This window comes from Erithacus rubecula (assembly GCF_903797595.1).
Source record: "Erithacus rubecula genome assembly, chromosome: 8".
NCBI classification, from domain to species: domain Eukaryota; kingdom Metazoa; phylum Chordata; class Aves; order Passeriformes; family Muscicapidae; genus Erithacus; species Erithacus rubecula.
The window spans coordinates 18,608,068-18,623,734 of NC_136659.1; the positions used below are offsets into that span (position 1 = coordinate 18,608,068).

The 15,667-nt window shown below is 35.6% G+C and overlaps 1 protein-coding gene across 1 annotated transcript in view; it reads left to right on the forward strand.

The window, feature by feature from the left end:
* The window catches only part of LRP2 (LDL receptor related protein 2), a 109,591-nt gene extending 96,040 nt beyond the window's left edge, over positions 1 to 13,551 (forward strand). Inside the window, 13 exon segments of the mRNA XM_079310628.1 lie at positions 69 to 234; positions 2,182 to 2,310; positions 2,926 to 3,146; positions 3,565 to 3,741; positions 4,204 to 4,323; positions 6,146 to 6,236; positions 6,808 to 6,875; positions 7,035 to 7,155; positions 8,721 to 8,850; positions 10,767 to 10,886; positions 10,982 to 11,089; positions 11,525 to 11,596; positions 12,053 to 13,551. Coding sequence (XP_079166754.1) covers positions 69 to 234; positions 2,182 to 2,310; positions 2,926 to 3,146; positions 3,565 to 3,741; positions 4,204 to 4,323; positions 6,146 to 6,236; positions 6,808 to 6,875; positions 7,035 to 7,155; positions 8,721 to 8,850; positions 10,767 to 10,886; positions 10,982 to 11,089; positions 11,525 to 11,596; positions 12,053 to 12,214 — 1,685 coding nt within the window. The 3' untranslated portion in view covers positions 12,215 to 13,551.
* The last annotated feature ends 2,116 nt before the right edge of the window (positions 13,552 to 15,667 follow it).

Here is a 15,667-nt window from a genome sequence, read left to right on the forward strand (position 1 = left end):
GAGTCTCAGAAAAATTAGAATTTTCAACAAATATGTAATTGACTAGACATTTCTCATCTTTTTTTAAGGTATTGTGTACTTCAGCATTCTGGGACAGGGTTCTGAGTTTGGAGCCATCAAACGTGCTTATCTCCCCACATTTGACAGCAGTAGGAACAATCCAACAAAGGAAGTTGACTTGAATCTCAAATACATAGTTAGTCCTGATGGGTTAGCTGTTGACTGGGTTGGAAGGTAAGTACAGTGGAAAGGTAGAAAAATGCTGTATCTTCAATGTGTCGATTAGTGAATTTGATAAAAAATTTGTGCAAAATCCACTTTTTTTTTTCCTTATGGGTTGTCTCTGAATATGTCTACCGTGAAGGTAGTTCAGAACAATGTAGTAAGCTATTCTTGCCCAGACAGCACATTAATAGATGTGCATGTGGCTGACTGCATCACATATTCTGTGCAACTGGCAGATGAGTTGTGCATCAGTAAAGACAGAATACATGAGCCTTCATGTCAGATGGATTCTTCTTCAGTGACTTAGGTACACTCCAGGGAGCAAACTCTTCACTGTTGGAAGGAAAGTAACCCAACCCACAATGGAATTTTATTTTTATCCTTGCTTGTTCCTTACTAATCCTGTGCTATATGAGCAATACCAAAATAGAAGTAGCTCTGAATTTTGATGAATTGATATATTTTCTCAGAAAATGGTTAAGTTTTTGTAATTTTGTTTCAGAGGCTTTTCTTCCTTTTACTGACTGTGGATATTTTTAGACTAAAACATGGTAATTTTTTAAACTTAATCATAGATGTCTTGAGATCACCCTTTTTGTTTACTAACTTGGGGAACAGCTGGGTCAAAGTTGGGCCTGACTCTTGGGAGTGTGACTCTGATATTTATGGTGCCATTTCATCTTGCAATATAACTGTTAGAAGGACTTGGACAGGCATAGCTGTGGTTCGTGTGGTATAATGTTGAGAGGAACCTCATGTTTGTGGATGAACACTATGAAATGGTGTTTGAAGGATTCTGTTGGAAGTTGAATGGACAGAAGTTATAGAGATTAGTCAACCTTCTGAATGCTATTGCAAGATTTTGGGTAAAAAATTATGAGAAAGAGTGAAAAATGGTATAATTTCTTCCAGCAGTTTAGAGATAGGTATATTAGGGTCTGGGCTAGCCCTCAGGTTATTTTGCTGTTTGCTTCATAAACTGGAGGCACCTAGAAAATAAAATTTCTCTGAAGACAAAAGAGTGTCTGAATTCTGTTCACAAATTCATATGGTAATGAGAGCAAGCATGCAGGATATATATCACAAGCATCCTGGTGAGGCTTCAGCTTCATCTTGGTAAGCAACTTCAGCACTTCAAACATAGTGCTGCACTGATTTCAGAACAATGTTGAAATGTATTTTTAAATACCATGTTTAATTATCTGCACATTATGTAAAATGTTACACATGGTTTGAGACACTTAGTATTGCTGCTCATCTGCCAAATAGAAATTACAGTATTTTTTCACATTCCCAGGCCAGCTAGGAGATAATTTATTCTAGCAGAAGACTCCATGTCATTAGTGAGTGCATAATAATGAGTTTGTTTATTATCTAAGGTGTAAAAAAATTATAAAGGCATGATGATAAACAAAATCCAAGGAAGAGTAGACTGAGTGTCCTGTTTATTAGGACTAAAAGCGTTTTTGTCTGTTGTGAGAACAATTTATTCATAAGTATCTCTGTCAGAAGACAAAAGTCTAGAGAGGAGCTGTGAACTAATAAGCTTAATATCTCCAGAGCTGCTGCATAAATTACATGGCAAATGAATTTTTACTAGTAATGAACCTCATAGTCTCCTGAAAAACAGAGTCTTTAAAGATGCTTATTAGCCACTTCTGCTGCTTAAAAACAACAATGAAAGTTTTCAGTAGCCCTTCAATGAAGATTATTTGATAGGGACCAGAGGTAGCTGCAGAAACTTTTTCAGAGGAAAAAAAGGAGTGAGCCAACAGATGACATTTGCTAAATTTACTGTATTTAGGGTCTGTATATTCTATATAAGTTCAGTAGTCAGTGCAGGTTGTTTATATTAATTTTGTCTGAGTTTGATAGAGTTTTTCTTCTTAATTTTTTATTCCTCTGCCAAGTGTAAACTATTTCATTTCGGAATGTTTTGTGTTTTATGTAATTCAGACACCTTTACTGGACTGATGCAGGGACTAATCGCATAGAGGTGGCAAAATTAGATGGACGGTACAGAAAATGGCTTATTTTTTCTCAACTGGATCAACCAGCAGCTATCTCTGTCAATCCAAAACGTGGGTGAGTACTGCAGGATTTACCAGGATTATTTCCAGTACTATTCAAAACCAGAAAAACCCACAGTGTTAAATTTTTCAGGAAAGACTAAAGGAATGTTTCCAGAAACTTCGCCTTACTAACATTGCAAAGTTTGTGAGCATGGGAAAGCGTTTTGGGATTAGGTTTAACATGGATGCCTGTCTTGGTGGCAAGGCCAGATGGTTCAAATAAAAATCTCTTTTCTACATACTGAAACAGGGAAATAGAGGGAATGTCTCTTCATCAGCTCCAAGCAAAGCAGTCATAGCCTCGTCTGTGGGGAAAAGCAATGCAAATGCACTTGTGCATTCAACAGCTGGGCTTGCTGCAGCTTGGATTAAATGATAGATCATGAGATACAGTGTACTCAGTTGGAGTCCAGCGCATAGCTCCCTGAAGTGACATGGGTGCTACAGCTTTGTTCTGATGGGTGTTCTTTTGGTATTTATTGTTCAGTGAACTTTCTGTGACCTTCCCAGTCACATCTGCAAAACATAGGTTGCTGAAAAGCTTTTTTTTTGTTTTCCATGGAACTCCAAAGGATAATCACAGTGACCAAATTCTAAACCGTATCCACGTCTCATTCTGTCCTTTCAGGCTCATGTATTGGACTGACTGGGGAAGGCAGCCAAAGATTGAATGTGCCTGGATGGATGGACAACAAAGACAAACTCTGGTCTCTGAAGACCTTGGCTGGCCAACTGGTCTTTCTATTGATTATTTGAACAATGATAGGATTTATTGGAGTGATTCTAAAGAAAATATAATTGAATCCATGAGACATGATGGGACAGACAGAACCATTGTACTACATGGAGGTAAGAATACTGTGCAATTAATAGTAACCAAGATGTGTGCTAACATGCACGTGGGCTGCACAAGTAGGGCTACATTTGGGAGCTTTCAAACATTAAGTCTTGGTAGTGTTTACTGCTTTATACAGTGATCAATGGCAGACCAGGTTCAGTGATGCATGGTAACTGGACTCCGTGAGTGGAGTTTGGGACCCAAATAGGAGACAATGTGGAAAAATGGATTCTTGCTTTTTATGTATACTATTAATCAGTGTGGGCACTGAGATATGAAGAGATCAGGCACGTGAGGATATAAATATATGATTGCATGTGTCTCAAAATGAAAGCTATAAATAATGTATTTAAGCTGAAGAGCAGCAGTTTTGTCTGTTCTCTTGGAGATTTGCTTGCTGACAGGCTCTTATTTTGTTCCTTTGAGAAGCAGGCAGTCCGTACAGCCTTGATGTCTTTGAAGGCCATTTATATTGGATAGCTAAAGAACGAGGAGAAGTATGGAAGAAGGATAAATTTGGAAGTGGAGAAAAAGTGAAAGTGCTGACCGTAAATCCGTGGCTTACCCAAGTGCGCATCTATCACCAGCACAGATACAATCAATCAGGTGGGTAATCAGGATTCCAGTGAGCCATTTCTTGCTGTGAAATCGAAGTTGGTCTTTTGATAATGTGCCTATTACTAAATGGTAATATTAGTTTCTGAAACCTAAAAATGAAATACAGGCTGATGAATACTTTCTGCACAACCAAAATGAAATCAACAGTAGAACATCACATTTTGAGTTTCTAAGATATCGCCCTGTCATTTCTCTTTTTCCCCTCCCTCATCAGAATAGTCATAATACATATTCATCCTGGCAAAGTGATCATTCAATACTTGTAGTAGTTTGTTCCTGGTGGACCTCAACAGACATTGTGTCTTCCTTAAGAATGTAAGGATATAAGAAAAGGCAGAGAGAAGGTTTTGTTATAAATGTTGGCCCAACTGACTGTGGAATTGCCCTGCCTTACCTCAGGAATATGCTGCATTGCTTCTTCAAAGATTTATCACTTTATCACTTTTTCAGTGCCTAATCCTTGTAAAGATGTCTGCAGCCACCTCTGCTTGCTGAGACCAGGAGGATACACATGCTCATGTCCTCAAGGGACTCGGTTCCTGGAAGGCAGCAGCACAGAATGTGATGCAGGTAGGATCATTTGTCAAACTGGAAATGAAAGAAGCTTTTCTTTAGGAATATAATTGCATTACTGAATTAGAAGTATGGAGGGATAAGCTAACTGATGCAATAGATATTGATAAGTCAGAACATCTGGCTTTTATTCTGTCATCAGTGATTTGTGGTCATCTTGTACATTTCCTTTATGTCTTTTCATGTAATTTGTAAAATGGATATAGGTCTGTCAATCCAACCAGAGCAGACCCAGCTACAAAACTGGTCACATATTCTGATTTTTGTTTTAAAATTTGAAAATATTTTAAGAATGCATTGATTTCAGAACTAAGAATTTTTGACAAATTATTATTGTTAACAAAACAAAATCAGTATCATAGAAACTTAAAGCTTACAGAACTCAAGAGTGTGGACAGAGATAACTTCTGGATAATTATACTCTAGAACACCTTTTAGGCACTAGAATTTCATGCTTCATTATTGCATTGCAAAAACACTCCTCACAGTGCTTCCAGGAGCACAAATCAAATAGAATTTCTCTGCCTTTACTGAGAACAACAAAAATACCACTGCAGGATTTCTATTTATCTTTAGTCAATAGTTTGCATTCTTAGCTTACAGTGGTGTGGGTGGTAGAGTACAAGATGTCCTTGTACTTGTCCTTGGAACATATCTTCAATGCATTGTGATTTGTAACATTTTGTCTGGCATCTTTCCTATGGTAAATCTTCTCTGAATCATATTCTTTTTGCCCTGAAAGAGAAAATGTCATCACTTTTACACTGCCTTACCTCTAAATTACCTTTTCTTAATAATTATTAGTGATTTTTCCTATTGCCATGTGGTATGAGCTGCAGAAAGAGGTTATAGTAATATGTAATAGTGAATGATTGTATGCAATATGTGTTTAAATTGGGAATCAATAACAGTGTTGATGGCATTTGCTAATTGCTGCATGTTGCTCTGGGGACACTGAATTTGATATTCTTTGCTCAAACTGCTTTACATAAAATGTTTGGGAATTAAGAAAACTATGCTTGTGCAGTGACCCAATATAGCTTTTGCACATACATTTAGTTTATTTGGCCCTATTGCAGCTGCTAAGAAACATGCTGTAAAACCTCTGCCTTTCCCTTTTTTTGTACTCAATTTACTTGGAGGGCATTTTACCTGTAAGAAACATTGTACCAACACACTTTCTTCGTCTGGCTGATAACAATACAATGATATATCTCCATCCTCAATCTATAGCCTATAAACATGGCTCAGATCCAGGGCTTTTCCTATGTTAAGTACACTTTTCTGACAGTATATCCTGAGCTCATACTGATGACTAGTATGATTCTTTTCCCCCACTTCATTCAGTATTAGAATAATGCTCTTCCTCCATGTGTGTTTCCATCTGTTGCTTCTCTTCATAAGTAATTGTGTTCCAGTTTGGCCTTCTCTGTGCAACTTCCTGCTGATAGAATGGAAGAGTCTGGACAAAAGAGAAGGCACTGCTTTCTGAATGGAGAGGTTTGAAGGGTGATGTCGGCTGTATTGCATGAAAAAAAGAAAGTGAGCAGGCACAGCTTTTGAGCTGACTATGCCTACACTCTACTAAGTTGTAATGTTCTGAGAAGAGGTTTTGCTTCAATTAATTTAAGCTGATTTGGCAGAAAAAGACTCAAGAGCAACAAGCACGTGGGCTATCAAAACCAAAAATTCTGAAAAGCAGTCTGTGAGTTTACATATGAAAGAATTATAGAGACAAAAAAAAAAAAAAGCATTATTGGTATTACTTAGTTTGTTGAGGATGTCTTGATAATGCATATGTGGCTTCTGAATTTTGCAGCTATTGAAGCCCCTCCCACAATGCCACCAGCTTGCAGGTGCATGAATGGTGGAACATGCTATATGGATGAAAGCAGTCTTCCCAAATGCAAGTAAGTCTGTATATTTTTAGGGTAGTCCTGCCTCAAACTATGCTGGTTTAGTCTCATGAAACAATTAGACTCTTTGAAATCTGTTAGAAACGTTTCAGAAGGTGTCATACATCTGCAGTAGCATCTTTATAACAACTACAGATAACCACATGCATAAAAATATCAACAAATAAGTAATGTAAATGCATCAGTTTGGGGAGAAAAACCCTAGACAAACCCCAAAACAAAAAACCTTAGAAGGCAAACTTCTGAAGAGTCTAATAAAATGCTATACCCCAAAATTGTAACATTGGAAAAGTGGCTCTCAATAAATGTAGCTTGGAACAGCCAGCAGGTGCCACCAATGCTCCACTGAAATGAGACCTTCTGACTCAGCACTTTTTATTTTCACTTTTAGTTCTCTGAATATAGGAGATGTACTATATTTACATCCAGTCAGTGCAATATATAATTACTGAGCATAGAGTTAAAATTTCTGGGTTGTAGCTAAATGTTTCAGAATATAATCATAAAGCTGAAATCCCAAGCTTAATAAAAGCCATTCAGTCAGCTGTCCTTCTTATATTTACAGATGTTCTTATGGATACACTGGGAATTATTGTGAAATGGGATTGTCGAAAGGAGTCCCTCCTGGAACAAGTAAGCTTCTGAATTATATAGCACTTGACATTTGAGCTAAAGAATGTATAATACCTCACCACAATACCTGTTCAGGGTCAGGCTTCTATTTCTCTGAGCTCTTTTTTTACACTGAACTATGCTTGCTTGAATGTTTTCTTGTTCTTCTGTCTTTGACAGCAGCAGTAGCAGTGTTGCTGACAGTCATACTCATCATAATTATTGGAGTGTTAGTGGTTGGAGGCTTTTTTAACTACAGACGGACAGGCTCCCTTTTACCAGCGCTTCCCAAACTACCAAGGTATGTTTCGAAGGCTTTCAGAGCAGGAGTGTTTGTGAACTGGAAATGTGTATTTGTTTCTGAATATTTCTGAAAAGTCAGGTTTTCTTTGCTGTGTGCCCATTCTGGTGGAGTATGGGAAGTGCAGTGTTGCAGCAATTCCAGTGAATTTTTCTTTCCAGGCAATACCATAGCTGATCATTATTGTGTAACAAAGGACGACTGTAAAATTCTCTGACATTCTAAATTAGCTTTTAAATAATGAGTAGTATAGAAGACTGTTTACCAGATCTGAAGCTGCATATTCAGTTCAAAATTATCCAAAAGACCATAGTTAAATGTTTTAATTTTTTATAAAACTTTGACCTGAGATGATTTGAAGAGATCTTTTAACACGGAAAAGCTGTACTCATCTGCAATGCTGAATTCATCTACTTAAAAATATGGCATGTGTGAACTTCTGTTTCCAGCACCTGAGACAATGCCTATACTGTTGACAGTCATACTGTTGAGTGAAAACCAGCTTTGTGAAATGTCATAAAAATATTTGATGTTTTAAATTAAAGGAAGATGAAGGAAACATATTTTAATTTATTTAAAATTAATTTGTTTTAAATATATCAGAATATGATGCTTTGAATATTTTTAGCTTTAAGGAAATTGTGTTTTAAAATGCATAAAGGCACATCTTCATAGTCCTTGCACCAATTTCCCAGTTAGAGCTCTTAAATCAATCTTGATCTTTGCTATTCAACAATGCTTCCCACATAAGTTACGAGACTCTGCAAAAATGAGACATCAGGTTTTTGTCTGTGAGGCTTGATTTGCATTTATTTCTGCCATTAATATGTATTAGTGCTGCCATTGCTCGATCTTTCTTTAAACTCTGAACTTGTACATTTACAGAAGAGTTAACTCAAGCTATAGCTTAGCTGTTGCTTGTAATATGAGACCTGTCCATGTACAGGAATCATAGCTAAGATCTACCTCTTTAAAATTAAAATGTGTACACAATGCACCAGTTGAAGGAAAGAGGTTTAGCACAAGCCAGACCCAGGGAGGACATACAATTGGAAAGATGGCTCCAGCAGTTCTGCCTTCCTTCAAGTTAGGCAAATCTGACAAAATGAAACTAAAGGTTAGCTGTGGAGCAGATTTGTAGTTAGATTTGGGGATATTACACACTCAGATTCCTGTGTGGGAATGTCCTGTATTAGGTTACTGATTTCTATCTTTCACTCCTCTATTATTTTTTAGCCCAACAATGTGCTTTCAGACAATTTTCAATATCATTTGTGAATGTCTAGCATGCACTTGTATTTTTGTGCATGCACTTATGTATTTCATTGACATAATTTGATGTCTACATGAGCACACAAAGGTATTTGGGATGATTCTGAGTGGGCTAACTTAGGTTAAAAACTCATTAAACTAATAAAGAAACACAACTTCTGATGCTAGCTTGCCAAAATTCAAAGTGATAATTATGCTTAGAACAAGTGAAAGAAACCTGTATTAGAAACTCTCTTTCTGTATAATCTCTTCTAACTTTCTTTTTATTTTTGTTTGTTTGGAATTTTTTATAGTTTAAGCAGTCTTGTAAAATCTAATGAAAATGGCAATGGGGTAACTTTCCGATCTGGAGCAGATGTGACTATGGATATAGGAGTCTCTGGCTTTGGGGGAGATTCTGCTATAGACAGAGCGATGCAAATGGTAAGGTTTAGTTCTCAAATAATTTTTAAATAGTGTGCTTTTAATTTAATTAGTAGTTTATAGAAGGGAGCCTTTTATCTATAAAATGATTGCAAAATGAGAAACGTGTTCTAGTAAAAAGTAGTGAACAAAGATTGATAGTTTCCTGAAATAGCTTTTCAGGAAGGCAAGGACAAATATAGGATGTTCTTTAAAATAATGTGAATTTTTCCAACATTTAGATAACAGAAATTATGTCAATTACCCTCTTTCGTCTTTCAACACATTCATGGAATAGAAAGGGAAGGAGAAGACAAGTGACACTGTTGTAGCAGGGAATATTTTAGGATCTTTGTGTTCCATAGAACAGTTTAAAATGTGTAGTTTTCAAAATCAGATTGTATGTTAGAGCATTCAGAGGTAAAACTCAAGCCTAATCACAGGATTCACTATTTTGTGCAATACAGTACAGATTTGACAATTTCTTATTCATGACATTTCAACAAATAAATGGGGGCATCATAAAATGTAACTCTACTTCATCCATATTTTGTTATGCACATCTGAGAAATACCAGATCCCTGTGTTATTCCCATTTACCACAAGAATTACAATGTAGAAATAATTTTTACTTGTAGGAAAAATATCATGGATATGTTTGAATACTTAGCACTTGCTGCTAAGTATAAGGTGGAAACTTCCTAAACTCATGGTGAATAGATATGAAATTAAACAGCTAAAGAAGATAAGCTCCTGGTATAAATATATGACCTTTGCCTAGATGAAGAAACACAGTCTTTGTTAAAATTAGGCAGCTTGTGTAACAAAACGTCCACATGAACATCTTGGTAAACACTGAAAAAATAGCTTTATGCTTGTATATTACCCCAGATCTTTTTCAAGCACAAAGAACTTCACCATACTTGGCATTTTCTGGCTCAATTCCAACATACTGAAGTTCAAGCAACGCTGTTTATACATTGCCAATAACAGATCTGGATCCAGACTCTACTTACATGGTGTTAGTTCTTACTGTTTTTTTAGAGTATAAATAAAAAATTGTTATGTTCACTGAGAAATAATTCAAAGGGTTTAGTGTACAGCAGTGAAGAACTGTGGGATGTGCCTCCTAAAATTTTAACATCATATATACATGAATAGATGTTGGATATTTTTCAGTGGTGCTATTCTTAGTCAATCAAGTTTGAGGAAGCTGACAAGACTTTACTGTGCTACAAAAAAGCCATATTCTGGTAGCAAAAAGCATGAATCCATGTGGCATGAAGCAGTGGTTTGTGAAAATGAGGCAGGTTTAAGGAGCTAGCTGCTGTTGTATTCCTGTGCTATTCCTTTCTTGTTCTGTCATGAGGCTGTGTCAAAGAGCAGAACAAGTGAGTCTGGGTGGGGTATTGTTTTCATTATCCTCCTACCTGATGTAACTCATCTGACATAAGTAAGGCAACATATTTACTGCTTTGTCTCAAGAAATACAGCAATCTCCTTGCTGAGACAAATGAATGATCCCCATTCTTTTATTTATCAGCTACTGATTATTAATTTGTATGTCATTTTGAAGTCTCTAAATTAAAATATTTATTTGGATATTATTTTTCCTTTGATATCTCTTCTTCTACCTGTTGAAGTTATGATGTGTGAAAGTTGCCTTTCCTCATCATAAAATACTTTGAGTCAAGTATTGAAGTGTGTGTATGGGTTTTTGTCCATCTAGGAAATGAGGTAATGCAATAATCTGTAGTCCAGGCTGCTAAATCAGGGAATAAAAGTAAATTGATTTTGTGATTTTAACAGATGCTAGGTTTTGCCTATGTGAAAGTAAACATGTGTTGTTTCTCAAGATGAAGAGTTTAACTACACATTAATTCCTAGGAGTATGGAGATGTTTATTCCACTGCAGTTTTTGGGTTTTTTCTCCATAGAATGAAAACTTTGCAGTGGAGTCGGGGAAGCAACCAATCACATTTGAAAATCCAATGTACACAACCAGAGATGGTGGATCCAGCACAGCTGGTGCAGTTACGGTCATTCGGCCAACACTTGTAAGATGAATTTTGCCTTGACTTTCACCTTTCATTTTCCCTTATGACCACCTTTTCTTCTTTGAAGAATGTTGATTTTCTTTCTTCTCCTACAGGTAGCAGCAGCTGGTAGTGAGGAAAATGAAAATTTCGAAAATCCTGTGTATTCTTCTGTGATATCTACTAGCCCAAAGGAAACCCCTCAGAGTACAGATGTACCTCCGGTAAGAAATAAAAATACTCTAAGGATGCCTTGTTTATTTTCTGCTCCAGATCAGAAAAATGGAATTGTTAGGGAAGCTGCAGTCAACTTATAGTAGTTCCTTGTCCTTCAATAATTGTGCTTGTGTTGTTTTCAAGACAGTTTTTTCCTCTTTGATGTGCCTGTCTGTATGATAGGCTTCCATGAAATTCCATTAAAATAGTAATTTTTGTTGCCTAGCCTTTTGTGAATACTTCTTTAGCTGAAATAACTTGGTTATATAGGAAAAAAAGAAATTTGTTTTCCATGCTTAGAATTACAACATAGTGATGTAAGAACACCCATCTGAAGTTAGTGAGGTAGCAATCAATACAAGTGAAATCCAACACTGTTACTGGCAGTTTCCTGAGAAGTTTTCAGAAAAATGTATATAGTTCTGATAATTTTTATGTTTCAGGAATCAAAGTGGAGTTTCTTCAAGAGAAAAAAGAAACAAAACACTAATTTTGAAAACCCAATATATGCAGAGGTATTGTTTTTATTATATAATTCTGTTCTACAGCTAATGTACTGCTGGACTTTGTTCCTGCTTTCATAGGATAAAGATTATTGGTAGATTCTGCTGCTATGTGGAACAGCACAGTAATTCCAGTCCAGGTTAGGGACTGAAGTGGTGGTGACCAGTTACCAAATGTCATGCACAATGAGATGTTGAGTAGGCTCAGCTCAGGCAGCACAGCTGCTCCTGACATTAAGCATTAAAGTAGAAGTTTCAGTGTATGGAATAAGTTTCTGGTATTGTATTGACTCAGCTGTACTATCTGCGGTGAAATTAGTATTTCATTTTGTTACAGATGGTGTTTTGCAGAAATAGTTTATACCATGAAGTTTGACTTTAAAAATATTTATTTGCTGTTTCTGAAAGTTAATGTGGGATGTATTGTATATTAGAATATAAGATTTGATTTTATGATTATTGTTTCAGATGGAAAAGGAGCAGCAACAGGACACAGAAAATGTCCCTACCCATTCTCCTTCACTGCCTCCCAAGATTATTCTGAAACGAGACCAACCACTGGCTTACACAGCAACAGAGGATACATTTAAAGACACGGCCAATCTTGTTAAAGAGGACTCTGTGGTATAACTAGGTAACTCATTTAGGGAAAATTAGACACATCCATTTGCACAAATATTTTTTATAAACAGAAGAGTAAGGTTCACATTCAAATGCTTTATAAAAATATATACATCTCTTAGCCAGCGGCTGGAGATGTATGTTGAAACTATGCCTTGTTTTTTGACAAATGCCAATTTCTATTTTTATGAACAATTATCGTGATGTACTATATGTATATCTTTGCACTGAAGCTGTCTGAAAGTAATGTTATAAATATATTGTACATTTGTAAATTTTTTTAAGATTATCTTTTTCAGTGATGTTGCTAGTAGAAATTTGTATGGAATCGGTCATATATTTAGGGCTAAATTAATTATATAAATGCTTAAAACTAAAAAAAAAGAACCAAACAAGGCAAATGTAGAAACATTACTGATTTACAGGGTCTTTAGAGTGTATCTTTTATAACAGCACCTTTTAAAACTTCTACTGGTGCTCTGGGCATCTTTGCCACCTATTTTATATAGTACTGTATATAAAAATGGGTATCTCTTTATCTTGTGTTCAACAAAAGATGAAAGAGTCAATGCAGCATTATTGTGCTGAATAGTTACCTGTGCAAAATGTTGCTCTTACAATGTTTTAATTACCTGAGATAATTTCCACTCAATCTGTAAGACACATAGTTTTCCTCTAGGTTCCAATTAACACAATTCCATTAGTAGTATTCCTATGAAGACTGGATATATTTAGATTTTAGTGCCACAACTAGTTAATGAGCTTTTCTCTTGCTCATTAATGGAATACCTCTGTTCTTGGCTGGAGTCTCTGGAACTAATTTTTACTGTGAAGTTGCTAGGTTTCTGTAACAGCTTATTTCCAAACAGCAAAATATGAAAGATATTGGTTCATTTCAGAAATTCTTCAGGGTTTTTTTTTAATGTGAAAATTTAATTTTATTGACTATTTATTTCCTGAGGTGGATATTAATAGAAAGGGAAACAATTTCTACTAATGCAGTCTTTGTAGTTGTCTGGTTGTTCCTGTAACCCTCCATCAGAATATACTATTGATTTTTTAGCTCTTCTATTAATTAGCCAAGATAGTTTTCACAACAGGAACCATTTGAGAAAACTCTGATTACAGGACCATGTTCTTCAGCATTCCTGGCTAGCTCCTCATGTAAAAGATTCCTGAAGTTATAATCATTGAGACTTTTGCTATTTGATTGTTTTATATCTAAATTCTCAAAATATATACTACTTCTAATTAGAATGCTTGTAATTACATTGTAACATACTCTGATTAAAAAAGCCAACTGGAAAATGATGCTGCTGAATAAGTCTAATAAACATATTATTTTATCACATTCTTATTCCATAATTTGTCTCGAGGCTCTATGTACTTTTTTCAGTTGTGGAGACTTCAGTGCACTCTGAAATGAAAACTACAATGATTTAGATGAAGTCAAATAAGAATAGTGCTTACTGCTTCACACAACTGTCTAAAGTTCTTCATGTAAGAGGTTGTCTTGATACTGACAATTGATCTGTAAGTGTGCCCTATTACACATATTCAATAGACTGGCCTTTGAAACAGTAGGAAACTCCTACTATTGAGAGACTGACAATCAAGGTGGTATGGACATAAGTGATTAAAACCTTATTTCAATTAACTTTCATATCTGATGTCAGAATGTGATGCTTTGGGTTTTTTTGTTCTTTAAGCACATTATGTGTTTTTAAAAGCATTTTTTTCTGAGTGCATTAATGTAGAAAATTACTTAGAGTCTGCAACACAGCTGACACATCTGTAAGGATTTCTTTGAGATGCAAGGAGCTATTCTTAAGGAAAGGATTCACGAGATTTTTTAATGGGACTGATCCTTCCAAAAGACTTGCCTGCAGTTGCATATCACGAGAAGGAGTGACAGTTTTGGGAATAGTCTTTTTCAACTCAAAGGTTTGAAACCAACATTGGTGAAGACTGCTAATATGTCAGCCAAGTATCAGAAATACCTTTTTATTTTTTTTCCCTGTAATAATTTAAATTTTCCAGATATGGAAGAAAACAGTCCCTGGCTTACTCTGTGGATAGGTAATATGTAAGTTTGGTTGTTTAGCATGTCTTAGATTCCTAAGCTTCAACTGGGATTCTTCCTTTCAGTAGCATAGATACTGTGTACCCTTCTGATTATGTAAAATTTAGGGTTTGGTACTTTATACAACAGAAGTTTTAGATTATACTCATAACTTCACTTTTCCCTTGTATTCTTTTTCCTTTATCAGGACAGTCCCTGCTTGAATTCTTAAATTTTGGACTCCTGTTTCAAAGAAAGCTGATTTTTAGAGGTTTCAACAACTGTCTGTAATCTGCAACTGTAGAGTTGATAAATTATACCATTAATTTTTTCATGTACATTCTCTTTAGAGCTGCAAGGCCAGATAGAAAGATTTCTCTCTCAGCAGGTATTTATTATGAAAGGAAGTAAAATAAATTTATTCTTGAAGCCATTTGCTAAAGAATTGAAATTCAATGAAATACTTAAATGTTACTAACACTTTTTACATACTGTCCTTTTTTTGCCCATTGCAAACACACACACACATGCCCTCTCACATACAGTGATGAAACTTCTTTTCTTATGTTTGGAGTTCTGATCTGCACATGGTATTTTTTTAAGCGTAATTGAATTTCACATTAATGATTAATCACCATCACAGCACTTCAGCAAATAAGACCTTTACCCCTTCAATTTTAATATCTCTTGGAGCACTAATTTGTAAGCCTCTGCCCAACAGCTTGAGAGATACAGTGTACAAAAGGCACAGTAGCCTCAGCTTATGTTTTGCCACTCTGAATGCGCTCTGTACAACTGAAAGAATTTACTATAACCCACACGAATGACCTATTTCATCTGATAAATGAAATAATGTTCCTTTTAACTTGCAGAACACACTGAGGATGAAACATACACGAATGCATATTGTTTTTGTATATTCCCCATAAACTCTATTAATATTAGGAAGGAAGTTAAAATATGCGTTTTGATACTCTGGTTGCATAAAACTGTGGAGATTTGATTTTCCCTAGAATTGCATATCTGTAAAATTACTTGTGTTTTTTTTCTGCAGAATTCAATAATCAAGGGTTCAGATACTATAATTGTAATTTCTGGAATATGCTGCAATAGCTGGACTTTGTTATTATTTGACTTCATGTCTTGTGTGAAAAGTATTAACTAGCTTTGCAGCTGAAGATTTTATGAATGCAGATCCTATAGGGGCATAATTTTTTGAGCAACAGCCTCCAAAAACATGCTGGATTTACAAGCCTGCCTGTGAACTCAGAATTTCAGGTAAGATGGGTTGAGGGATGGAGAGTGTCTTCTGAAAAGTATTTTAACAGTCCTGTAACTGGTAGAGAAAAGGACATCTAGTTTTGATAGGATAAACATTTATTTCTGCACAGATGATACTG